Here is a 27,311-nt window from a genome sequence, read left to right as displayed (position 1 = left end):
GCAATCTCACTATTAGCGACATAATAAGTTTAGCATAAGTTGCTTACCTTTTATTGTTGCTCAGACTAGCCCGCCCCCTAGCTCTCCTCGACCACCCTGTCACCCCTGATACTCGCTTGACTCCTGTGTCAGATACTTTTTCTTTCGTAATTTTCAAATTCCTGTCCTCTCTTTTCTAAATGCGGCGTATCCATTCACCTTTATCTCATTGGGCCCAGTTCCCGTTTATTGTGCGAATTAAATAAATAAACCAACCAACCAACCAGTATACATATGCAATTTGAAGCCAGATCTGTATCTAGATATCTCTATACATGTAGGCACATGTATGAGCACAGGACTGTGAGTTGTAGGAAATGGAAACTGCAAATCATGGTAAAATAGAAAAACGTGACATGGGAACGAGTATCCGAGTTAGAAATTCAAGGTTTCAAATTTGGCCATATTCAAAAAATATTTAATCCAACAATAGCTAGTACGTCTGTGATAACACGTGAAAACGTTTGCTCAGAATGCTTCAGCAAAGAGGATCAAATCCGCACGGCAAGGCTCCACATGTCCCCAAACAGTGTTCAGTGCTAAAGAATTCCATCAAAGTGTAGCTGAATGAGAAAATATCTATGAGGTCATGTGCTGGCCAGCCAGAGTCTCCCACTATCATTCATCAAGAATCTAGACGTGACGATTGTGTACTGTTTTCAGGGGAAAAAATCAAAATATAAAACATTCCGCACACTACAATATTCTCTACAGTAATTTAGGCCGGTCGGAGTTCCAATGGGGAATTCCCCCCCAGTTCAAGGCAAAGTGCCATGAACAAGCAATGTCAGTGGGGTGCCTTGGTACATGGAATAATGCCTGGCAAGTGCCACCAGGTTTTGACGACCAACATGTACATAGTAATACTCACCTGCCTGATAGCTTTTGCCTCACTTGGAATACATTTAGTTGTTACAGTCTGATTGCTAGTCAGCCGTGACTAGACTTGATCATGCCATTGCCCGGCCAGCCATGTCATCATGAAGACTGGCGCACGGCGCATGGCTCTTGCACCTTCCGTTGGACTTGGTGTAGGTACTAGCTTCTCGCCGCAGCTGAACATCAAGTGCAGCTTGCTGGCATCAATGCACGGCTGAACGGCATTGGCCGCTGTGTGCACAACACCCCCGTCACTGACGCCTTCTGATCCTCTCCTAGCTGTTGCAGGACTTGGCTTGCCACCAAGAGACTGTGATGGATCGTGGTACGCAGAGGCAACTTCATCTGAAGAATAGCTTCCGACGCGCAAGCTGCTTTGCCGGGAGAGTGACAGAGGAGCTTGGTGGGCAATCTCCACTGTGGGCGGCGAGTCTCTCCCGTTGTTGAATTGGTTCGTGTGCAGGTAAACATCGACTGCCGTCTGCCCGGTCATGGCTGGGCCGCTCAGGCGAACTGGGTCGAACCGTGACAGAAGGTTGACCTGATCCATGCCAGCACCACCAGCACCAGCAGCAGTAGACGCGGCAGCAGCACTGTTGCCAGCACTGGTGTCAGATGTCGGTGCTCTGGGTGGGCTGAGACCATTGGCATTCAGTGACGTTTGCAATGGCGGCAGGGAGAGAAGACGTCTGTGTTTGTTAGAAGAGAAACGCAGAAGGGAAACAGGAAATGATATCTGTTTGCAGGACTAGGTTACACTCCGGTGATGCATGTACTTGACAGTATAGAGCAGTTGACCAATAGCCCACAGCTAAGTATAGCTAAAGCAATTCAACAAAAGCTTGATTATCCGAACGATGAGATGCCAGCATAAGTCCAGGCAAAGGGTTCATTAAACACCACGGTTATGTTAGCCAAACACACAGCATGAGCAAAACTAGACTCTGATCATTGAAACAACATTTAAGTTATTATACATCAGAGTCTAGCCCTTTTCCTTTCTTCTTTTCTGTGGCAGTTAGCCTCTTTTACATGCAAATAAACACAATATGAGAAGGTAGAGTAGCAAAGGAAGGGAGAGAGAAAGAGAGAGAGAGAGAGAGAGAGAGAGAGAGAGAGAGAGAGAGAGAGGAAGAAGGAAGAGATTGTTGGGTTTTAGTGTAATCACAGTCTGCTCACCTGACTGGGCCACCATGCATTGACATGAAGGATGTGCAATACATACGACGTGAGTCCAGAATCACAATGTGTCCACTGCCTGTGCCGACATACACCTCGTGTTTCCACGTTGTCATGCACGTCACACGAGCTTGAAACACTGAACATATCAAGGAACACAAAACAACACACCAGTATACAGTACAGCATTGCTGTTGAACGTCTCCACGTGCAGTGGCGGTAACTGAAATCTGAGTCGTCTGACCCCTGATTTCGTGCTGGAGCGCAGCACCGATTCTGGTGGTCTCCATTCTGGTAGTGTTACATATACAAGTGCGTGCAGAGTTTTTGCAATGCGAGTGCACCAAGCTGGGGTCGGATTTCAGTTGCTACCAGTGTATGCACATCTTGACCTTGGGGCTCTTTGAATGCACTGGACGGCATTTCAGGGGATCCTGAGCATCAGTCCCAGAAGCGCTCAGGAAAGAATATTTTAGTCACGTGCCGGTACGTCCGTCAGTAGGGCTACTGGCCGACTGGCTACTCACAGTCCATTGCTACTAGTAATGGCTGAAAGAATGTAGAATTGAGAAGATATCCTGCTTCAGCCACATCTGCACTGCTCTGATAGCATCGTGAACAAGTGTAATAGATAGTCACACAGCACATAACATGCAGCGTACCTTCAGACGAACGCAAATAGACGCTCATATCGAATGGCGACCAGCACACACTGCCGTATGTCCAGCAAGACACCACCGACCGGCGTCGCACAGCCAGCCATACTCGGGTTCGCAGCATGGGTGCTCCTTCATCACCTTCAGCATGCAGTAAGAAAAGCCAACATTTTATAATTATTTTTTTCAGTATAAAATACATGTTAATGCACAGTTTGCACATTTTATCCGTAATGTACAGTTATGTGCCCTATGTGAAATCCGACCCAGAGTGCATATCGTCACGGTGGCGCCCTCAACTTGCACGGCCCTTGATGCCCTGGGAGTGCTGCAGAACGTACACATGTACAAATACGATGATGTACTTCGAAGTAATCGGAACTGGTCCAAGGCGTCAGCTTTGCACTTCGGGTCGGATTTCACCGAGCACAACTGTACTTCTGGAAACGTATAACAGTCACACAGCAACGGTGCCGGTAGCGAAGTTCTTCGTCGCTGTTACTCCGAAACTCTGTCTATGGTCAAAGAGACATCTTGTTGTGCCGCTGCAGTGTGACTGCTCTATTACTGGTCCTGTCCACAGAGCATAGAGCACTTTGCACAGAGCATAGAGCACTTTCCGCAGCCTGAGTGTACTAGACACATGTCTTCGTTGAACGATATCTATTCACCTTCCGTCGGGAACAATCACTGAAGTAAATCCCAAGCTAACATTACACTAAAGAAGTGGTCTTTCACTCGGATTCCAGGGACACAAAGCTCTTCGTCTTCGTGACAAACAAACTGAACAATCAGTAACGTTACCACGGGCTGTGACGTTGCACTATCGCCCTATTGTTGGACATCTACCAATGTTCTCGTCTTCACAAACTCGCTAAACCACTTACTGGTACAATCAGACCTCGCTTAACCTCACACATCCGTTTTCCACGAAAAAATATCCGGATAGGCGAGGTGTGACTGCACAGATCTTATAGTATGCACAAGAACAAGAACATTTTTTGTCTGATTGACATTTTAGTTACATAAGCAGTGACTCTTGAACAGTATTTCCAATGCTGCTCGCAGCAGAGATAGAGGGAAAGGTCCCCCCTTGTGCCCACCCCGTTGTTCCCCCACCGTATGCCCACCCTCTTGTGCCCATGGCTTTTCTGACTGCTTGTTCTGACAATGTTTGAGACATCTTGTCTTATTGCACTCCGAGTATGCTTACCGGATATCTGGTCTTCTTGAAATTGTGTTACACACACAAAGCTGCATGGCTGATTGTCGTGGAAGGGCAGTTGCAAACTTTCCTTCTCCTGCAGCAGACTGGGTCCCTCTTCCTCTTGGCTGATACCTGTGTGAACGACAGACACATGTACACCAGTGAGACTTGTACCAACAAACACATATTCGTCGAATGGTTTTCTTAACTCCATCTCTTCCGCAATCTCTCTTCTCCTACACTTGAATCCCCGCAACCATTATGACAGCCTTTGCAAACTACAGCGGAACCCCTTTAATAAGAAGAGTACTGCTAAGACAAAGTTCCCTTTCAGAAGAACAAGTATTCATGACTCTATTGGAGAAATGACATGTAGTCATTGCGTACAATATGTGGAAAAGAAAACAACTCCTGTTTGTGGAAAATTTTCCATCAGCCCATTGGTGCATCCTAAAACGTTTGATCTGCTCTAGAATATTAAAGACCTTTTCATAATTACACAAACAGTTAGCTTTGAACGTGTCGAAGCGACCACTCTGATAAGGCGACCGACCACCTGTCCCAGAGGACCACTAAAACTAGTACCAGGGGAGGTCTTTTCCATTCAAATGCCCCTGGGTAAGGAGACCACCTGTACAGAGCGACCAAATTTGTCAGGTCCCTTGAGCGGTCGGCTTAGACAGGTTTCGCTGTACCCACTCCCCTGCCCTTCCATACTACCCCAATATACTATAAAATTCTCAAACTTGGAAGCACCATAAAATCCGTAACACATGTATATGTACCTGGTGATGGTTCAGTAGACTCTGGCGTTGGCGAGGGTGGCACTTGATAGCCAGACTGGCTTTGCTTTTCCTGCGCCCATCGCTCGCAGTCGGCATCGAACACCATGATACGGCCGCAGTCCAAGCCACACCAGACCTCCAGACGCTGACTCCGCTGTGCCTCTACCAAGGACTTGGCCGCCGGGTTGGGCACGGGCGTGAAGCAGCATATGGACCACCGGTTTGGCATGAATGCCGCCGACATTGTCTCCAGCATGCCTTCATCTTGTCCAGGAGAGAATTGGAGCTAAATGTCGGATTCGTACACATATACAAAACCACACACACACATGCATTAGCACGTGTGTACACACACACACACACTGTGACGTCAAGACGTACATTTCAGCACTCTCAAACCGACTTTTGTGGGGTGAATTACTGGTGCTTACAGTGTGGCTTTTACTCCGGAAAATACGGCACCTGTTTTTGTATAGTGAAGCAAACATAGACATAATAAGCATCATGCCATAGGTCAGTGGTTAGAGCATCGTGAGTCTCAAGCTAAGGTCCCTGGTTTGAGACCTGGTGGTGACAGTCAATTTTTTCTTCAGGCTTTTCCCTTTTCCATTCTCTGAACTAGTGAATATGCATAATTACTGACTTTTGATTTGATTTACCTCATCTCTGTATGCACGCAGTGTCTTGTCGCTGACTGCAACCAACACACAGTGGCTGTTCGGACAGTGCGTGATCTGCAGCGCGTAGCGTCCCACCGAGATGATCCCGTAGAACAAGCGCTGCCGAGACAGGACGTCGTAGATACACAGGTAACCGGCAGACGTGCCGATCCACACGGTACTGCCCACGCTACCCACGCAGGTGACACGATTGTCACACACCTTGTAGTGCCACATCTTCAATGTACACACACACACACACACACACACACACACACACACACACACACACACACACACACACACACACACACACACACGCACGCATGCATGCATATAGTGAAACAAATCAAGTTAGCCGACCCGATGATTCGTGGCCGCGTCGCCAGACGTGTTGAGGAATGCAGACAGTATGCTATTGAAACTGTGTCCAGGATCATTCCTTTCCAAAGCACTGGAATCTGTTCAATGCTAATGAGACTCAACGTCGTTGTACAGTTTTGTGAAGAAAGGAAGATTCTATCGATAATGTTGTCTGCAAAGTAGAACTGGATATATTCGGAAACCATATAATCATATGTTTGTTCAATTGAAATCACGCAATCGTACTTCGGAGTAAATAATCCACATCACATCAATCAAGATTCACAATAGCACCCACAAGATATTCATGAGCTGCAAATCAATCATTTGACACCACCAGGCATGTACTGGTTGCAAACACCTTACTTTGTACGTTTCAAGATTCAGAACGGCTGCCACACCACACTCGCGACTTCCTCCCACAACCCAAATCTCTGTCGTCGTGCTGTTTGCTGCCTCCTTGTCCTTCTTGTCCCTGTTTTCCAAGTCGGCATCTGGTGTGAGAAAGCGGTAAATGGCCACGAGCTCATCATTGGCTACTGTGAAGGGAGGGGGGGGGGGGGGAGACATCTAATGCCGGCATCACATAGGGTAATTCACTTCAGCTACTAATTGTTTTGCCACGTTCAGAGCTTCCAACCACCCGTGTTCTTCCGTATTTGCGGCTCGGGAAACCATTCGAAAGCTGACTGTATGCAATTTGAAGTGAAATGCAGCATAATGCTGCATCTACATTACATTTTGTGAATACATACTGCAGCACACTATGCGCAATGCACTGGAAATTATGCAGCCCATCATGGAAATTTTGAATACATCGATGTTGCTGAAAATTATAACAGAGCTGCAAACCATACAGGACCAAGTGCCAATGGGTTTAGGATACACAAAGCTAAAGCATGAGGTTGGTAGCTCTGCATGGTATCACGCATGGCAGATAGCATGCCACTGTACATCTATTTGGCTTCGTTTTCAAAGTCACTACGGCATTATGTGTGTCATGTAGATACATAGGCCTATTGCTTTAGCATAATGTAAGCATATTATAGGTCCAGCAGTGACTCCAGATATCACCTCCCAGCACATCAATGGGGCGGGGGGAGGGGGGGGGGGCAAGATGCTACGCATACAGTGCTGGCAACTGAAATCCGACCCCTGAGCAGTGCGCTCACAACGCAAAGACCCAACACGGGATGGTAAAACTGTGAAACCGAGACCGCTAGAAAGCGAACGCACCGCTAGGGGGTCGGATTTCAGTTGCCACCAGCACTGTACCTGGCTTGATGACGCTGACGCAGGCGTCCAGGATAGTGAAGCACTCCTCGAAATACAGCGCGTTCAGGATCCGTGCAAACGTGGGCATCTTGATCATAGTCAGCACCTGTTGGGACACACGCACACGCAGACATACAGGAAGGCATTTTGTACTTTTACCCATGAAGTAGCTAGAACGCACAACCCAAGTATCTGTAAGCCTATAAGAAGCTCAGTACATCCTATGACATTGCCGAAAATTGACTTCATGCACTTGAAGATTTCTAGATTGGGATTACGTCATATCCTTAGGTTTTGATGGTATCATGATGTCATCATCACAGTGAGAAGATATCAGTCAGTTTCTATACCTCGGACATAGTTGGTCTGAGGTCTGGGTCTTGCATCCAGCACTTGAGCATGACATCCTGGGCACACACTGGTGCATGGCCAAGCTGCAGTGATTTAGTACAGGACACACACACGCACACACACATACACACACAAACACAAAGAAAGAAAGAGAGAGAGAGAGAGAGAGAGAGAGAGAGAGAGAGAGAGAGAGAGAGAGAATAGAAAGAGGGAGAGGGGGGGGGGGGAAGTGAGGGAGAGAGAGAGAGAGAGCGAGAGAGAATGAGTGAGATAGGGAGAGGAACCGGCACCAATATAATTATACAAAGTAGTGTTTCCTATCCCCGCCATAATGATATGATGTGTGAAGGGATTACGGCTTTAGTCTATCAGGGGTACTATAGTTATACCACTAACCATTCCAACACAAATCAGTACAGCTGCATGCATATCACGGTCCGTAAACTACAAAAAAAAAGCAGGCATACCTTGGGAGTCCAACCTGGTCGCTGGTCTCTAAGCACTGCAGCATTTGCACGTGCATCATGGTAAGATGAAAATGGTTTCTCCATCGATATTAGCTCATAGAGGAACATTCCGTAGGCGAAAACATCCACCTATATTGGGAGTTGGAAAATATAGAGAGTGATCCAATTTGTCAACACAGTGATACCATTGAACAGATACTGGATACTGCAGTTTGTCCACAGCCGAGGCACAGCACATGCCTGAATGAGCACGGGAATCCAATACTGCTCATGTGAATATGGTAGTAATAGTGGTGTATAACACCACTCACTTCACCAATCACGGCATACGAAATGCAAGAAAGCGGATCCATACCTTTGGTCCGTAAGGTTCATTGCCATAGTGCGTGAGCACCTCGGGCGCAATGAAGCGTGCAGTGCCATCAACCCGCATTGCCTGACCACCCATACGACTTATACCATGATCGGTGAGCTTCACATGAACCTAGAAACAAAACAAACAAAGCAAAGAAGCCGTCTATTCGAGGACGGGTATACTGGTTTGGCGCTCGTCCTCCACAAAATCCCCATATCTTTGAGGCAAATTTTATAATAATCATAGTGGATGGTTGGTGTGGTTATGGACCTGGATAGTGTGCTAGGCCACCATGTATATGTGGTGGGGACCAGGGCAGACATGCGTTTGATTTCCCAATACATTATGCGCTTTTGTGTGCATCAAATTCTAATAATAGACCTTACCAGATTGTAGTAAACATCGTGATGGCATGACGGCGCAGGGAATGAGAAAGCCAGCACATTGTCTGATTTCATGTCCCGGTAGATAATGGACCTCTCGTGGATGTATGCCAAAGCAGATGCCACCTGAAGGAGCAGAGCAAAGTGAAGGAGAGCCGTGCAGGGCAGAGTTAGATCTTGCTGGACTCGTTCCGGCCGCAAACATGCGTGCTTGCACTGGCGAGCACAATGGACAGAACCTACACAGGTACAGGTACTGGGCACCGGTCATCTCTATGTGCAGGTATCAGACATGTGTTTTTTGTGGCCTCCAGGCTACCTGCATACCCCTCATACCCGGGCCTCAGGGGCGTCGGAAGGTATTTTAAGGTGGTACGGTCAGACAACTGAAGTATAATTTACTCGTGGGGGAGGGGTGGCCGAGACGAAAATTTGGCAATTTAGAGTCCAAATCAGTGTATTATATTGGTTCTAGGGGTACCTGGGGCAGAAAGTGGTACGGTTAATACTGTAGTGACCGTACCGTGTCCGACGCCCCTTGCCCCTGGATATTAATTTTAGTCAAACTGACATTGCTGTCACACGATCATACATAGTGTTAACAGTGAGACGCAAACCAACTTGAGGATTATGATCGAAAAGGCTGCGGCATCGAATTGCATTGCAAGTTCATTGCGGTGTGAGTCTGGAAACCTTCATACCCCATCCCAGTTATGCGCCCCCCCCCCCCCCCCCTCGGGTGGCTGTCATCCGTACCTGATAAGCTAGTTGCCTGGTGGTGAAGTTACCCAGGCGGATACCACTTTTCCTGTAGGCATCGTAGACGACACGCAGGTTGCCCAGCGGCGCAAGGTCAAGCACCACACAGTGCGGAGAGCTGCTGACGCCAACCATCGACATAATGTGTTCGTGAGACAAGCACAGTAACATGTTGACCTTGGGACAGGGGATAAGAGACAGACAGACAGACACACACATAACGTTACAGACAGACAGACAGACAGATAGACATACACATACAGACGAACAGACAGATGGACGTACACAAACAGACACACACACACACACACACACACACACACACACACACACACACACACACACACACACACACACACACACACACACACACACACACACACACACACACACACACACACACACACACACACACACACACAGATGGGCACGCACAAAGTTATAAAAGAAAAAATGGCAAACGACCTAAATGATCAAATCATACTCCAAATGTGGAGTGAAAACATTAGATATCTCTAAAATTATACACAAAATTCGCCCCTCTTACATTTCAAGCTGATACCAACCCTGGCTATAAGTATACCGTAGACCTTTTTAGGTGGCATCTGTATACTGTGAAAATCATTTGTGCTGACGGTCTGGTCGGATAATGATATTTTTGACTGTCCTCCATGTTTTTCAGTTGCCAGCATGTGGTCCCCGCAAACCACACACCTTGGCAAATTGGCTCTTGAAGAATGTGAATGTGAACTGCTTGCTGGAAAAAGAACTCAAGACTAGTACAGTGAAATCTGTCTAAGGCGACCGCTCAAGGGATCTTCACAAGGTGGTCTCTGTTACCAGGTGGTCTCCTTATCCAGTGCCATTTGACTGGAAATAGCATCCATTGGTCCTGGTTGCAGTGGTCTTCTGGGACAGGTGGTCGCCTTATCCGAGTGGTCGCCTTGACAGATTTTCCTGTACTTCGAAACCAATGGTGCGTGAAGTTGAAGGGCTTGAGCATACCTCTTGACGCAGGGCCTCATAGCTGACCCATGCATCCTCGGCTCGTTCCGCCACTAAGCTCCGCAAGTCTATCGGACCTCTGCGAGTCTTCTTTTTCACCTCCTTCGCATCCCAGTGGAAGAACTTCAGCGCTACAGCTCGCATTGACTCATCACCCTGTGCAAATAGAGGCAGGGGTAGCAAGAACAATATAAATGGTCAACCAAAACCCATGCTGGAGACAATATGAATACAGAGCAATGCACCATGAACTTCTGAAAAGATAAAAAAAGAACCAAAAGAGAAAGAAAGAGAGAGAGAGAGAGAGAGAGAGAGAGAGAGAGAGAGTGTGTGTGTGTGTGTGTGTGAGAGAGAGAGAGGGGGGGGGGGGGACTCAAATCGTATTTTTGGCATATGCGTTTGTGCCATGACCAAAGGGCTGAGTCACTGTTGAGTGTGATGCAGCACGCGCAGTGGCCTACTGGTATTTCACTACCCGCAATACTAGCATGGCCATGTAAATGTGCATAGGGGACTAACCTGACGGAGACGGCCACGGAAAATGACGCCTTGGCCGCCGAATCCCAGCATCATCTTGTCTGTTTGAACATTCCGCGACGACGATACAGAGAGCAGCTGGCTGCTGGTAACATCCTCAAATGCCTGCGGCATGGCACAAAGGACACAAGGCAGCCAGATCACAGTCAGGTGGGTAGCGGTTAACACTCAGCCACACTCGGTGTTACAAGTAAAATGTGCGAAGAACGCAACATCATATACACGGAGTTTGAGACCATGGTGGCATTCAGATAGGTACGAAGTGCATCATCCACCGCTAAGCAAGAGATCATTTAATACCGGTATGGCTGGGATGGTTGGGTTCAAACTCACCAAATCAGGTGCTGAATCAGTGGCTAGGAAGAAGCCATGTTTGGGACACTGCACCAGGCCGCGCTGGACAAAATCATCCATGTTTCCACCGAGGCTTCCGATGCCTGCTCCGTTGTTTGGGTCACATTGCTGCATGAGATACACCAGGCTCGAGAGATCAAAGCAGACAATGCTGTTCGGATCGAGGTGAACCGCTAGCATGTCATCGCACTCCCGGCTGTTTTGACGGCCGCTGACAATAGGTTCATCCGGCCGCACAGATTCGTCCAGTAGCCCGTCACGGCCATGTGCTTGCCCGGCTCTTCTGTGCGATCCCTGGCCAGCGCGGAACAAGGCGATGGTTTCCGGATGAGCTGGATGGCCCTCCAGGCACATGTGACACGGCAGAACGCAGTGCATCTGGCCGTCACGCACCACACCATGGAACCAGTCGCCGACCAGCACGCACACAGTCTGCGTGATGTGGGCAAGCCAGGAGGAGGCTATACGAAAGCCGACGTCCGCATGCTCGTCACCATCCCACATCGGCTGCGAGAAGGCGCGTTGCCAGCCACTGCCTTCACTGGAGTAAGCATTGGAAAACGACGACCAGATGTCAATGAAAATTTCCAATTCCAAGGACGAGCGCACCGAGCCAATGATCCCGGCATACTGGCCGTAGGCATCGCATTGTATGTAGCGGGCACTACTGTTGGGCTTGGTGCTGTCTGTGAGGTCTGATTGGTCGGTGTTGTTCTGAGAGGAGGCCGGAGTCGTCAGGGTGAGGCGCATCAGCACGCAGTCCTGCCACTTCAGCTCGAGTCGATCCGACCAGGAGTACCAGCACAACGGGCCGTGGTGCACTCCGGTCGCGTTTCCACGCGCATCCACCAGCGCTTCCAGCTTGAACTGGGTCAGGTCGCACAGTGGCAAGTGGTACGAGAGGATGTCGGTGGACAGGGCGCCGCGCACCACGCGACTCAGCAAGCGGGGCCAGAAGCCGGACGGGAAGCACTCCATGATCCAGAGGCGGTGCAGGCAGTGGAGTGTGTTGATGCGGATGGGCGCAGATGCCGTATACGCCGGGTCGCTCAGCGAGGGTAGAGCGTGCTGCTTGGTCACGTCCAAGGAGCTCCGCAGCTCGTTGGGATTCTCTGAGATAGACTCTATAAAGCTATCACTAGAGACCCTCCTATCTGGGGAGAGAGTGTCAGAGCTACTGCTCAGAATGCTGCTGACCGACTGCTCAAACGACTCCTCAAAGTCGCCGCTCTGCGAAAGGTTAGACACGTGCATGTTGCGGCTGCTCTTGACCGCCTGCGGTGTTGCACCCACGGACATCAGGCTGGGCGTTGACGAGGAGAACCTTGACTGGTAGGACGATAGGGATTCACCATTGCCAGATCTGGAGACCGAGCGTGACCGGGATTTGCTCTGCAGAAACACCAACAGTGGATTCCAGAATGCAAGGAACATGAATCGCAGGTCATTTCAGTGGAGTAATTCACGTGGATCGGATCAGTCACTTAACCTCTTCCTAGCAGCAGTTCCAGCTGCTTCAAGCCTGAATACAAAAAAAACAGACTAGGACAGAATATTAGGGAAGGTTCGAGTCCTGGTGGTGACAGTCAATGTTTTCAATGTTTTCTTCAGACTTTCCCCTTTTCCATTCCCTCAACCAGTGAGCCGAGCATATTGCTCACACAATAGCACACCAGCGCCCAACACGGTCTCTAGTCAATTCTTCGGAAAAAAACAAACAAACAAACAAAAACCAGTTGTACGTGAAGTGTGTGGGATACAGTGAGCGCTGCGTCCCACCAGTGTGTGGTTTCATAGGAAGAGGGAGTCTGAAGTCATGAGAAAATGTTGAACAATCACTGCTTGGATGACAGCTACGCCATAGCTCGTTTATCAGAGAGCATGGCTGGCCTATGGCAAAGGCCCCATCCAAATTATTTCCGTCACGTTGAAAAGTGATAACAGCGCAGCGGGTGGATCATGTACATGACTGGTGTACAGTGCCTTTCCAAATTCGCTTTTTTTCCTCACGGAGTTCCCAGTCCAGACCCACACGGAGTTACCATGGCAATGCTGGGCATCATTAAAAATAATAATTCGGCAGCCCTGTAACGTGCACTGCCAATGTTTCTCTAACTATGACCACTGACCTGACCAGGGTATCCGAGTAGGGGAGACATACGCCCATTGCCAGGGCTCTCCAGGTAGCTTTCAAGCTGCGACTGCACCAGACAGAGGTCATCGGAGAGCCGCAGCACGACTTCAAACTTCTCCAGCAAGTGCAGTATGTAGGAGACCAGTGTGTTGGAGTGCTGTAGATTCTCGCGCAAGTCAGCCATGGACAGCAGACCTAGGGGCACAAACACGTCAGACATGGACAGCAAGCCTTGTGGAAACACACTGCCACAGTGCCATGCTGGTATTCAATACACATGAACAACAATCGTAGGCATGGAACCCAGCTGTCAGGTGCCATACAGTACTGTTGGTGGTCAAAGAACTGGGAGGGGGGGGGGGGGGGGGGGTAGTCAGCCTCTTAGCCTAGATTGTTCCTATCGTCCTGTCTTATAGTCTATGCACAGTTGAGTCACCGTGTAGACATCGGTAGCGGCTGTGCTTGGTGGCATTATAGCCTGGTCGTTCTTTGGCGCTTCGCTCTTCACCGCCCGGCAGTACACTACTGCAGTGACAGGACTTTCTACAGGTCTAGCAGCCTCAGTATTGGATCATGATATGTACAGTCAACGTTGCGAATAACACCCCTCGATCGTGTATGCGAAAAAGAGTCGTGATTCGCGAGTTGTTGTTATTGGTGAGGTTGAAAGTAGGCAGTGAAATTGGCACTAGGTCTGACGATTGTGTTGTTATTCATGAGCTTTGTTATACCAGAGGTCGTTATTTACGAGTTTGACTGTATCATAACTTACATACCTTAGTATAACTTGAACAGAAATGAATGATACCTAGCGGTCGTCCAGGAAAATGAAGACTCATTAATTTGATCCAAAGTTGACACGCAGTCAGAAGAGATACTTTGGAAGGTTGGACTCTAATCATACTTTTTTTTTAGTGTATAATTTGTTCATATGTTTGCTACCGACCTCGACAGTGTGGTCCTCCCTCTGGTGAGATGATTCTGGCCATCACCTTGCACAGCCAGGATGGATCCAGGAAGTACAGACGCTGCAGAGCAGCCTCTTCGTAGTGCAAGATGAGGCCCTGGTGGTGGCAGAACGCCACGGCCTGCGTGAACTCGTCTTCGTCGTTCAAGCAGTCGCGAAACTCTTGCCTGTGCCACCGTTAGACACACGACAACAATCAAAGTCAGTGCGTGGAGAGCATCATCAACTAACATGCATGTCACCCCCGGCATCACTTGCAGTGAGCCTGATCTTGACACATAGTGGTGAGACGCCATGGCAACATACTGAGTACTGTGTTGGGGGTGAGGGGGTGGGGGTGAGGGGGTGAGGTTGCAACACATCAACACTATGGTCATCCCCCCAGTAGCTATCACGCAGCAGTTTATTACACCAAATATGTAGCGTGGTGCACACTTTACTGCAGCTAAATGAGCTGAATACAACGTGAGAGTGCACACAGGCACACGGTGCTTCCGAAAGAACTATACCCACATAAAACAAGAACCAGATAATGGAGCTAATGGATTGGCATCATTATTAGTGCATTGCAGTGGGGGGGGGGGGGGGCTCCTATGTAAGACCCTGTAACAAGGGAGTGAAATTGGTGGATCACCACGTGCTCGTACCGGAATTTCTCCTTTGTCAGCACGGACTTCTCTGCGCGGTATCGGTCGCTGGCCGCCTCCAAGATGCGTTGTCTCAGTTTCAGATAGCTAGCAGGAACCGGCTGGCAGAGCAACAGGTTAGCGCTCTGCTCATGCCTCGATGTGTACTCAACTATAGTGAGAACGAAAACATCAAAGCAATGCGCATGTGAGGTCAGCCTGCTAGTTCTAAGTTAACTTTGCCTAGATGCATATGTCAAAAACCAAAACTCATAGCTCACAATAGCAGGCCAGATATAACTGTGCAATCTTCGTGTGATTAGCCATGGGTTTTTGAAGCTAAAGATACTATGTGACGGCAGAGGCTGGTGACATACAAAAAGTTAGGTCATTGTTTAAAAATATATATCCAGCAGTGAAATAGGAACAAAACTTGAAGAAGAAAAAGAAAGAAAGAAATAGGAACAAAATATCCAGAAACGCTTTTGATCAATGTTCCCCAGCGCCTAGTCACAGTTGATTTAGCCTATTGTTAAAACGTTTTTTTGGATTCTGGCACTTACTTCCTCCATGCTGCTTGAGCTCCAAGTTGGACGCAATGTCGTACAGCAATGCCTTGAGGTCATCGATGCAGTGATGGCGGCGTGCAGTGGAGCTGACGGCAGAGATCCCCACCACCTGGACATTGGGCGAAGCAAGCACCAGATGCGCATGGAACGGTAACCCCAATGTTTACGATGAAATGGTGCTGGGGGACATTGAGGATTGTATCCGGATCAAGAGCCACTTCTTAAAATGATAACGAGATCCAGTTTTAAACACATCCTATAATCCACAATACCTGAGAACTCTATAGATTGCATTCATGATTGGCAATGAGACAGTACCGATAGGATGCCAATGTGCGCAACACTCCATTACAATGTGCCATGGGAATGCAGTCAAATGAGCACAACGCCAGTCAGTCATGGCTCCGAATTATTCTCCACTGTAAACAGCAGTATAAGATTATTACGACTCCGGGTTATCATGTACTGTGACTATTTATCCCTTTACGGTTCCTGTACAAATTCCAACCATCCCTAGCCAATTAGCTGTAGTCAACTCTGTAATACTGTAGTCGTCTCTGTAATACTGTAGTCAACTCTGTAATACTGAAGTTGACACTGCAATAAGTTACTGAAGTCGATACTATCATATACACTCATCCTAATGCCCATCGTTGACGTGATGATTGCGAACAAGCTATGTTAGACATAGCAACTTCTGCTGGCATTACATCATTCAACAGCTTGTAAGGCAATGTACATGTGGATAATTCGTCAGCAGTCTTACCTTCGGCAAGTATGGTTTGGGTGGCTGGCTCTGGTATCTCGACGTGACCATGTTGAGCAGCTCCTCGACGCGGGCCTTTCGATTGCTGTTTGGCAGCTCGTCCAGATGTGTGCCGACAATCAGGACAGGAGAGTCTGGAGCTCTGGACTGTGAACAGTGAACAGTGAACAGTGTAACGTATACATGCACATTACCGTATTTCCCGAATAGAAGTCGACATTTTACGACCTAAAAACGGAACTAGAAAAGGGGAAGTCCACTTACAATCGGGGTTTAAATTTAAAAAAATTCGACGGGTTCGCGTACCGGGCAGGTCTAGAACAAGGAGTCGTACAGCTCCCTGGTCAAGAACCACCTTTCCGCTTCCGTGAGACGCCACCACCCCATGATCAGGCGTCAGATGCGGCTCCTAAACGGTGGGGTTTAATCGGAGTTTAATAGGGAAATTGAGGTCCGAAGTATGGGGCTTCGACTTTTAACTGGGTTTGACTTATAAACCGGAAATACGGTAATTAGAAAGCAAAGAATGCAATTCCGCCAATGATAGGTGCTGGAGTTGTGATATTGAGCCATATTTACGAAATTCTCCAAATTTCAGTCGGACCTTTTCCCCATTGAATTTCAAGGCCAAAGAAGGATGTACGGCCTATACTTGAACCGAGTGTGATTTACTGCTAAAGTGAACCGAATTATTGAAAAGACATTGCGGAGACCTGAAAATGAAGGCATGAACTCCAGCCGAGGATGACTCCTAGTCGGGGAACTGTGGTATACATTGGAGCAGTGCCAGTCATGCTAAAACAAATACCCAATGTATGTTCACTGGAGCTTGCCTGAATGTTGACCAGCCATTGCTCAAGCTCATCAATGCCTTTCTCTCCATCTGTCAACTTCCACACAACCAAGAAGAGAGTTCGCTGGAAGATGAAGCACTGGTGAAGGCTGTAGTACAGCTCCTGTGTCATATACCATTCATGAACACACGCACACATGCATGCACACACACACACATGTGCACACACACACACACATGCACACACACACACACACACACACACACACACACACACACACACACACACACACACACAGCACCCGCGCCGTAAACATCGCAGATGTTTTTCTAAATGCATGAGCACAGTCGACTTCACGAAAACAAACTGGCGTATAGCGAATTTCATGATGATAGCGAAGCATTGTCCATCTTAACCCACACAAAAACGAACCTTTGCTGCGAACCGGTACCAGTTACATTGCTTAAGGAGCCATATCTCGTATGAGAACATATACACCAAATGCACTCATTCAGTCACTGGCCACATGCCAGGTATGAATTATATTGCTTGCCATGGTGTAGGCGAACTTCTGCTCTAAAGAGCTCTGGCAATACCAACTAATTCTGCTGCACATTGGTGTTTTTCGTCATATCAGTAGTCGACTGAAGTTGGTTTTGGTTCACTTCGACCAACAAGCAATGTCACTGATGTATCGAATACAGTTTGAAGTCCTTCAGGGAAACTATGGATCAGATAACTGAAAAAGGCTGAATATGCAGCAGACACAAAAGAGAAAACCGAATCTCAACTGAGCATCCACATTGCAACAGGTCGCAAACCTACTTCACCAGCAAAGTCCCAGCAGTTGAAGATGATAGGCTTCTTCGCATCATGGCTGCTAGCGTGAGAAGGCTTGGGTGGCTGAAGTTCCACGTCCAGCATGTCTATGCTCACCTGGTGTGTGGTGTGTGGTGTGTGGTGTGTCAGACATATACGATAAAGAACAGAGGGTTTCAACTGCTGCACAGCATCACGGCTCAGTGCCGGCATATGCATAAAAAAGCATGCGGGTGTATAAAAGCTACAGCAATGGCAGGTAGCACATATATATATACTCCAATTTCAGAAATTTTAGGTGCTCAATATTTTCGGTACGAGGGCAAAAGGCCAGGTTAGGTGAACATAAATTTTAGGTACAGAGCAGCAGTCCCCTATTGGATTATGTGTGCTAGTGTTTGTTCGGCGTATTGAAATTTTAGGTATGAAACAGATTCACCGAAAGGACCGAGAATAAAAGTACCCCGAACATTTGTGAAATTCGAGAAGTTTATGGCACAGACACTTAGCACTTCTTTACTAAAGCATACGCTTTGTTTGTTGCCTTTGACACAGGTGAGACGGTAGGTAAAAAAGATTGGGTGAATCAAAGCTACCAAATACTTGAAGTAGATTGAAACAGATTTAGCTTTTGCACGGGTTGGCAAACAATAATCTAGTTAGCTCTATACACAACCAAAAAGCCAACCGTCTAAAGATTCGAAACTCTCCCGAGCTGAACTCACAGTTGGTTCGGATGGTCCAAGCTGCATCGGCGACACGCCTCTCAGTCTCTCCAGCAGTGTTGTCTTACCACGGCGACTGAGACCGACAATGGTCAGGCGCATGTGACGGAACTCTTGGGATCTAGGTGTGTGGAAGAGAGACAACGGCGGGGAGAGGGGGCAGGGAAAATCCATTTAATTTTACTTTTAAACCAGAAAGTTGCATTAACACCGGAGAAGACACGGCAGGTAAAATCTCGGGTGATGTGTACCTCACGATTCTTGGGGAAGCCCCTGGGTAGGGTGGCAGGAACATCAGATTGCAGCGATAATTATATTATTATTGTTTTTTCAAGTTTCTGGAGATGTTTTCACCACAAAACAATGAGTATGAAGAATACGACTCTCGTCAACTGTCAATAAGCAGCGAGAAGTACCTGAAAATTGATAATGAATGATGAAGAAAGAAGCCTCCAGGGACAGCAAATAACTGAAAGAACTGAAAAACAGTCACCATATTGCTTGTGCCCGGGTTTCCCTAGATCAGTTTTCTGGAAAGAAACGGATGGGCAGGGTTGGGCCCCGCTGTGGGTAAAACATGCTGAAAACTCACCGAAACTTCATTTTCAACCACGATCTCTCACTTTTCTGTTTTACTCAATTCAAGTGGTCAGTGCACCATCCCACAGGATGGTTTCCTTCCCCTAGCCAATAGAACTAAGATTAAAAAAAGTCACGGAGACCCGGCTCCCAGGTCTTCCTTCTTGTTGTCTATCAAACCGTCTTCATTTCGTATGCAATGAAACGTACCTGATACTCATTTAAAACTTATACAGATATCGAGTTGTGCCAAACAGAATTTGCAAAACAATCTCCCGGGATCCGCAAAGGATTCCAAAAAAGAAGCACACGACGAAGATGGGATTCGAACCCACGCGGGCAGAGCCCAATGGATTAGCAGTCCATCGCCTTAACCACTCGGCCACCTCGTCACCACAGTAGCATTAGCAAGTCATGCAGGACTTACCCTCGTAGTGTGGACTCCAGGAAGCTGAGGAAGGACGGCAGACGACGTGGAGAGTGGGTGGCCGGCGAGGGAAAGATCAGATTGACACCGCTGCTCTCCAGATTGAGAAGAATACCTCTCAGCTTTCCCAGCTCTGGTGGGATGTGTGTAAGCGACTTGTTGTGGGCTATGTTCAGTGACTTGAGATTCTTCTGGTTGCCGAGCAGCGGCGACAGCTGTCTGAGCATGTTGCGAGCCAAGCAGAGATCTCTTAGCTCAGGATACAGTGGCTTGGTAACAATCTCCATGGGCGTCTTGGTGGGCCTGCCGTCAGGTGCGGGCGAGCGGTTTGTCGGCGTCAGTGCACAGGTAACGTTGAACGTCTCAAGCCGGTTGCTGTCGAGAACGAAGTGCTCCAGGCTCGGTAGGGTGATGTGCTGGCAATGGGTGCACAGGGCACTGTCAGCGTCAACAGGAACGGATCCTGAGCCAGCCAGGAGGTGGCAATGGTATCGCTCGATGTTCACATCCGGTGCTATGTGACACGAGCGGATGCGACAGTTGGAGAGGTTGAGCATTTTCAGTCCACTCGGTATGTTGCCGATTGGCCCGAGCGAAGTCAAGTAGTTGTGACTCATGTTCAGGGCGGTGAGACGCGGTGCCAGGCAGGCTAGCATTTCGGGCACACCGACAAAGTGATTGCGAGAGAGGTTCAGCTCCTTCAGGACTGTCGGCGACGACTCGCTGTCGGACTCGCAGCTGATTTGCGATGTCAAGCTGTCCTCCCTGGGCCACACGGGACTAGCAGTGGTCTGGTATACAGGTTTCAGAGTGCTGACTGGGTGGCAAAGGGACATGCTGAGATCCAGGGAGGCTTCGGCGGAGTAGCTGTGAACTGTCAGGACTTCGGGCTTTTCGGCCGTGTCCGTCGGATCGATACGAACCAGAGATGACGGCAGACTTCTCAGGCTGCCACTGGGAACTCTGTCCTCGCAATACATCATGCGCTGCTTGTAAACCGCCTGGTATGCACTGGGTATGTCGTTGAGATCCAATGAAAGCAGCTCGCTGAAGGGCAGTGACAGGCCCGGAAGTCGCGCCAATCGATTTCGAGACAGGTCCAGCTTCTTCAGACTGAGTGCCATCCACATCTGCGATGGTAGCACGGACAGGTGATTACAGGATAGGTTGATGTTCTCTAGGGATGAAATGTAGAACAGGCCGCCGTCGATCCTGTCCAGCATGTTATCAGACAGGTCGAGAATCTTCAGGCGAGGTGACACGCTGACACCAGCTGTGCTGTGCAGTTCGCTGAAGTTTGGTAAGGACCGCAGCCCACTGTGCTGAACCTCCAACACGGTCAGGGCAGGAAGCAGCCACACGCACACCGGTAGCATCTCCATTAGGCTGTTGTTGCTCAGCTTCAACTTGGCAAGCTTCTTGCAACGCCAGCCATCGAAGACATCATAGCCTTCAGACTTTTCTGCAGGGTCCACAAGACCATTGTCCACTGAGTTCTCACATCCATCTGTATCGCGGAGCTCTCTGGGAAGATAGCGCAGTTGATTACTAGAGAGGTTGAGTGCCTCCAGGTGCTCCAGTTGAAACACGCAGAGTGGCACGGTGCTCAGCATGTTGTTTTGTAGCTCGAGGTGGACAATGGCCGACGGACTGGTCAGGGTCTCCTGCAGCAGATGTGGATAGTTGTAGAGCGTGATGCATGGTGTGTGTTGCGGTTGCAAGCGGTAGGACGTGGCAATGGGATGGACTTCACGGTCGAGCTGCTCAACTGCACGCAACCAGCTGCTGTCAATGTCCCACAGCGACAGGTTGCTCCAAGATATGGATGCAGCAGACTTCGTCTCTTCGTGTACGGTGACCAGGTCGGTCTCCGTGTCCGCGGTTTTCGCACGTGCCTCAAACTTGTGGCACTTTGTCAACAATGCTTCCACCACATTGTGGGCCTCGGCAAACAGCGCTATTTTCACTCCCAGGCGTGTTTCGTCGGTGGCCCCGTAGCGCAGCAGGATTCTAACCGTCTCCTCGTGTCCAGCAGCGCACGCTTCAATTAGTGCCGTAATCTTGGGGAAGTGTATATACTGGCTTTGCGCCGCCGCTGACTTCAGAGTACTGCTGGCCATGACGACTGGCTGCTGGTGTGTCAGCGGGGAGCTGGTCACCTGTCGAGTTGCTCCATGCAGAAACGTGGATAGACTGAGCGGGTCGATTGTGTTGCTGATGATGGAGAACTCCCTGGCATCTCTGGCAGCCGGGCTCGGAGTGTCACGGGATGCATCAGACAGATCAGGCGACGTAATGCTTTCGTTGATGTCGGGTAGAGGGCTGGCGAGTTCGCTGGTGCTTGCTTCCTCCGCAAAGTAATCAGAACGAATGGACATGTGGGATGACTGGCTAGCTGAACGACTGCGGCCGCTGTGCAGATCGGATATGTTCACTAATTCCAGAGACCCCAGCAGCGAACGTGTGTCATCTGCCTGCGGGTTGTCAACGCAGTATTCGGCAAAGCAGCTCATCACTCTGGGGTCCTCGACGGCCGCCGCCAACAGTACACACACCTTATGACTGGGCTCGGCAAGTGCAGCCGCGTCGGTGCCATGTCTTAACAGCACATCGGCGCACTCGTCATCGCCACGCTGCGCAGCGTAGTGCAACGCCGTCTTGCCGTACAGGTCAAAGTGGTTGACATCGGCCTTGGGACTGCTCTTGCGCCAGGCCCACTCCTGCATGTCTTGAGCGACTCCGACCAGTGCCTTGGCTACCCCCACGTGCCCTTCAATACAAGACAGGTGCAGTGGTGTGCGGCCGGAGCTTTCTGCTGCGTTGACGCTCACCCGCTGCAGCTGTCCATCCTCCGCCTCACGCGAATATTGCAGCAACAATTTCACTGCATCCGTCTTGCCACAGCCAGCAGCAATGTGAAGTGGCGTTCGCATCTTCTTGTCCGTAACGTCAATGTTCAGGCGCCTCTCCAGGCCATTTTCATCCTGGAACGCCGTGCGGCTGAGGTAGCGGATGGTGTCGACATCACCCAGGGCGCATGCATAGTGAAGGCACGACCAGTGCTCGGAGCACACCGCAAACGCTGTGCACGGAGAATGCTGCAGGACCAGACGCATATAGTTGCATTTGCCCAGGGTTATGGCAACGTGCACGGGTAGCTGGCCAGTTCTCACGTGACGCTGGTGCGTGAAGATGCCGCCTTTCAGCAAGTGCTCAAGAAACCGCTCATCCTCATGCTGGATGCACCTGCATTACAGCAAACAAAGATATCCAACACCCACCACAAGAACATTCAACATTGTCACACAATATGTACACGAATAAGCTATTCAACAAACAATGAGATTATATCTACCCATAGCAAACATGTCGAGGAGACCTTCCTCCTGACACTGAATGATGTTATGAATATTTAGAGACGATTTTGGTCACACGTAATGAAAATGGGTGATTTATGGAAATTACAATAATAAATCTAATTGCTGGCTCATGCTTTCTATGTGTTAGAGGTACCGCACATAGGCGTGTCAAACTCTGTCTGTCTGTCTGTCTGTTTGTCCGTCCATCCGTCTCAAACTTCCATACTCGCTGATGTGTTGACCACTAGTTGCATCTCAACACGGAATTCCTCACCGAATTATCAGCGTTTCAGTGGCCGGTGCAATGATACTTGACCCCGTCAAGTTGTTATCAACGCATATCCAGTCGAACGTTTCAACATCGCCATCCTCAAAGGCTGCAACACCAAACAGCCACAACAAATCAACTATAAGACAGCAAGCCTCAGGGAGATGTTCATCATGGAGCACATCATTTACGCAGTGACTTCCAATAATCAGCATGGTCATCTTGCACACTGGGCACACCATGCATGGGATACCAGGAATATCCCTGCTGTGGTCAACTCTAACTCTAACAAACACATTATAATTATAGGAGAATGCAGGTTTTTCCCCGAATAGGCCCCGACCTGCCTACAGGTTGATCTGACTTGCTTGCACGAGTGTTTGATCTAAGATGGATCACCCCGTCGGGCCAGGGTGGTCTAATCTTCCATCAATATGCCCTACAGTTGCAGCCATGGATGCACAGAGTCCATGACAGGAAGGTGCTGGGAACTGGTGTTGTTCTGGAACCAGTTTGACCATGGCCTGTTTGTTCAGATAAATTATTTTTCTCTACAAGTGCCCATGGGCTCTAATCTGGTTAGAACAGAGGAGCAAAAGGGTGATGAGACCCATGGCAGTGCACTCGCCCGACCTGAGGTCTCGGTTTCATAGTGAGCTAGATGCACCAATATCATGAGAAAAAAATAAGAGGAAAGGGGAGGAAGAATGCGAGGTGGGACATACATGAATGAGAAGCGACTTGCTTTGGCTTTGTGTTGGCATGGTGCAGTGGGTGGTCACATGACAGAAGCTGGGACACTAAGCATCTGCGACGAACCAAATTAATTATAAGAAACATGATAATTATAGTTTGTTCCAACGCAAGTCTCTTCAACGCAGTTATTCTCCCTATCCTCTGTACTGCACGATTAGGCTTACCTTTCTCCAGTCTCGAGGAAACATCCGAAGCGTCACCTTCTGCCATCTTTTAGGATGCCCCGAGCGCTCCAAAGCAAGGAGACATCTGCAATACATGTGGAGCAGAACAGCACAAAATGACGCTGATCTCTTTCTCTCTCTCTCTCTCTCTCTCTCTCTCTCTCTCTCTCTCTCTCTCTCTCTCTCTCTCTCTCTCTCTCTCTCTCTCTCTCTCTCTCTCTCTCTCTCTCTCTCTCTCTCTCTCTCTCTCTCTCTCTCTCTCTCTCTGGTGTGGCAGTACAGCATAAGATCAAGAGTTTTAACAGACGCCGGGCGTTACATCACAGGTTATTGCATTGAGGAGATACCGTAAAAGTCCGTAAATAAGCAGGGGCGTCGGAACCGGTGCGGCAGGTCCGGCCAAAGCCACACTAATAATTTCATCTTGTGACTTTTGAAGCAATGAAATATGGGCTATTTGGGCCCAATTTCCGAAACATTTTCCCGGGGGAGGATCCCCGGACCCCACCTACTCGTGCGGCCGCACCAATGTTGAATGCCTTCCGACGCCCCTGCTGGCCTGATAGTACTGTAAAAGCAGAAATTTTCGGTTGTGTTTTATTTTCGGTAACTTCGGTGCCAACAATTTTTACCGAAAATAAAACTCACCGAAAATTTCGATACAACCGATACTGTATACATGTAGTACTAGTACACTTACCTGGAAAACGGGTTTTACTGAAAATTTCCCTCCACCGAACCGCCGATTTTGGAGAATACCGAAAATATTACACAACCTCAAATTTTACTTTTTACTTTTACAGTACGTGCTTGCTTTCGAAATTAGTGGCCGCACCCGTACTAACTCTCGGGCGGGTACTGACTTTCGGGCACAAACTAACTTTGGGACCTGACTTGTGTGTAGTGGAAATCATCTTCATGTAGATGTACATGTAGACACATACATGCTACGTGCTGCATGTGAGCACCGTACTGCAGTGTCTGCCCCAGAGCCGGGTGAGCCGGGTAATCGACCCGGTTGGGCGGCGCTTGGACCCGGTTGAAAATATAGTACCGGGTCACCTGTGACCCGGTTGGTACTTTACACGTTCGAACTTTGAAAGGACTGACTACATGGCGTGTACGTGTGACAGTTCATGCAGAGGCGCGCGTCGAATACATGTGTACCCGGCTCCGACCCGGTTGAAATGGTTGCGCCAGGTACACGTGTACCCGGCTGTCCTACAAGGCTAGAGCAGACACTGCCACTGGTACTGGTACTTATTTCGGGCAGCATGTTTATCGGGCTTGACTTGAGCTCAACAGACAGAGTCAAAAGATTGAATTGGGTATTTATTTCGGGCAGGTGGATCTACTTCTTTCACAGTGTGAACAGCACCAGTACGGTGGTCGGTACTTATTTACGGACTTTCACGGTATAAAGACTTGCTAACCAGGTGCTGCATGCAACATGCAGCGTTTTCATAATTTCTTCATTCATCGTGACATACCGCACTGGGTCACCATGACCATGACGTGAAAATGATGAAAGGATTCACGGGATGAATCAGTCCTTTCGATAGCACACAATGGCGTTTCCAAGAATCCCCTAAAACGTGCGCCACTTTTGGTCAGCGATAATTCTCACACAGCGTCTTAGTGGTTTTCCCAGCTTACCCTTAGGATGATCACGTCACCGTCGTTACAGCCACCGGCTCTCTAAGACTGCTCTTCGCCAATGCTCAGGTCAGACGAGCGCTAGATTGGCGAAGGCCCTTGTCGATTTACTTTAGTTTGGCACCGGTACAGCTCGATTTGCTTCCATACGAGGCGATGTGATGTCTCCGATAATGAAGACTCTAGAGGAAACCTTCACTCACTTGCTCAGCCAGTCAGTGTAAGATGTCGGGTCCTGGTCCTGATGCACTAACTATGAATGGGATGTCAAGGTAGGGGAACCGGGCAACAATTATTTCACGAACAGGATGCGAGATTGATGATCTCTCCTATTTCGCTAGTGTTGTTGAGGCCTGCGCCTACTGGACTCCAGAGTTTTCCTGCCACTCGGACACAGCGACTGAGTCTGTCAAACCGTTGCCTTCAACTTTCAAGTTAGTTGGCAATGGTAGTGTGGCGCGAGAGGAGCCCAGTTTTGTGTGGTGTTCGTCGTAGATCTACGGCATAAGACGGCTCGGGTGCCCGAGTTCAGGCTGGACACAATATCCATTTCCGCCAAATATTTTTCAAGCAAATGCGGGAGTCGACGGAACGCACAGACACAACTGGCATGGCAGGGAATCCCCCCGTGCGCATGCAGTCTAGTCGGGAAGCTTCCAAGTAAAGGCCGGCAACATGCAAGAACACGCAATCATCATGATCATGGCAGTGTCTGGTCCTCTGGACTGGAGGAACAGCTGCGCATCATGGCACTGAGTGAAGGGCAGCATATGTCACATGCGGTCTGCGAGGCGTGCAAAATGTCCGAGATTCTGCTGGCGGCTGCAATGCACGTTTGAGCAAATTCACCGGGTAGAGAGCTCCACAAAGCTGCCGGTATTCGTACGACTCCCTGTACAGAGTTTTATCTCAGAGGCTCATTCTGACAATAAATATTGGGCCATTCGCGTGTAGCATAATAGTATTGTATATTTTGGTTCTTTTTCTTCTTTGCGTTGCATTCAACTGAGTCTCTTGAGTTCTTATTTACTTGTGCTCTTGTAACGTCTTGAGTTGCTTCATTCATTTGGTTCCATTCTTTGCCCGTAAAAGTGGCTTACTGACTATCATAGTATTGTACAGGTAGCTATCAAGACTGAATCACCATATTCAAGACTTGGCAAGAACTCCTCAAGCCTTATGAACTCTTGCAGTCTTGGTATAACCATGATCATGATGATAACGTAGTCGTGGATGAAAGCCTGAAGTGAAATCTGTTGGCGGCCACATGAAGATGTACTCTTACTAAGTCTTAGCTCCACAACTAAGTTACTTCCCACTCCCAGTCTTCGGCACAAGCAGACTGCGGTATAGACTACACTCAACAGTCAACACCGAATACTAGTAGATCGACATGAAATCTGTTCCACATCCATCATTATTGGTCAGTCGACATAGTTGGGCCAAGAG

General features: G+C 48.7%; 1 protein-coding gene and 1 non-coding gene across 2 annotated transcripts; both read right to left on the bottom strand.

Moving 5' to 3' along the window:
* Nucleotides 1–274: 274 nt before the first annotated feature.
* LOC135809953 (leucine-rich repeat serine/threonine-protein kinase 1-like) lies at nucleotides 275–26,496 on the bottom strand. Its single transcript, XM_065323402.1, has 28 exons — nucleotides 25,863–26,496; nucleotides 24,207–24,291; nucleotides 23,293–23,395; nucleotides 19,660–22,905; nucleotides 18,654–18,774; nucleotides 17,935–18,045; nucleotides 17,149–17,271; nucleotides 16,316–16,462; nucleotides 15,544–15,658; nucleotides 15,002–15,152; nucleotides 14,334–14,521; nucleotides 13,383–13,582; nucleotides 11,233–12,645; nucleotides 10,882–11,004; nucleotides 10,363–10,518; nucleotides 9,355–9,534; nucleotides 8,602–8,724; nucleotides 8,216–8,344; nucleotides 7,861–7,989; nucleotides 7,393–7,476; nucleotides 7,043–7,148; nucleotides 6,134–6,261; nucleotides 5,405–5,641; nucleotides 4,746–5,031; nucleotides 3,967–4,092; nucleotides 2,760–2,894; nucleotides 2,098–2,236; nucleotides 275–1,607 (listed from the first exon to the last, which is right to left on the bottom strand). Exons 2-28 carry the CDS (start codon nucleotides 24,250–24,252, stop codon nucleotides 980–982), a joined length of 8,673 nt encoding a protein of 2,890 aa, XP_065179474.1. The 5' UTR covers nucleotides 24,253–24,291; nucleotides 25,863–26,496; the 3' UTR covers nucleotides 275–979.
* Trnas-gcu (transfer RNA serine (anticodon GCU)) lies at nucleotides 19,543–19,624 on the bottom strand. The gene has a single exon. It is a non-coding gene; the product is annotated as a tRNA-Ser (tRNA).
* Nucleotides 26,497–27,311: the final 815 nt, after the last annotated feature.

This window comes from Sycon ciliatum, chromosome 2, assembly GCF_964019385.1.
Source record: "Sycon ciliatum chromosome 2, ocSycCili1.1, whole genome shotgun sequence".
Lineage (NCBI taxonomy): Eukaryota > Metazoa > Porifera > Calcarea > Leucosolenida > Sycettidae > Sycon > Sycon ciliatum.
The sequence above is the reverse complement of the archived record's forward strand: the minus strand, read 5'-3'. Positions and strand labels throughout refer to the sequence as shown.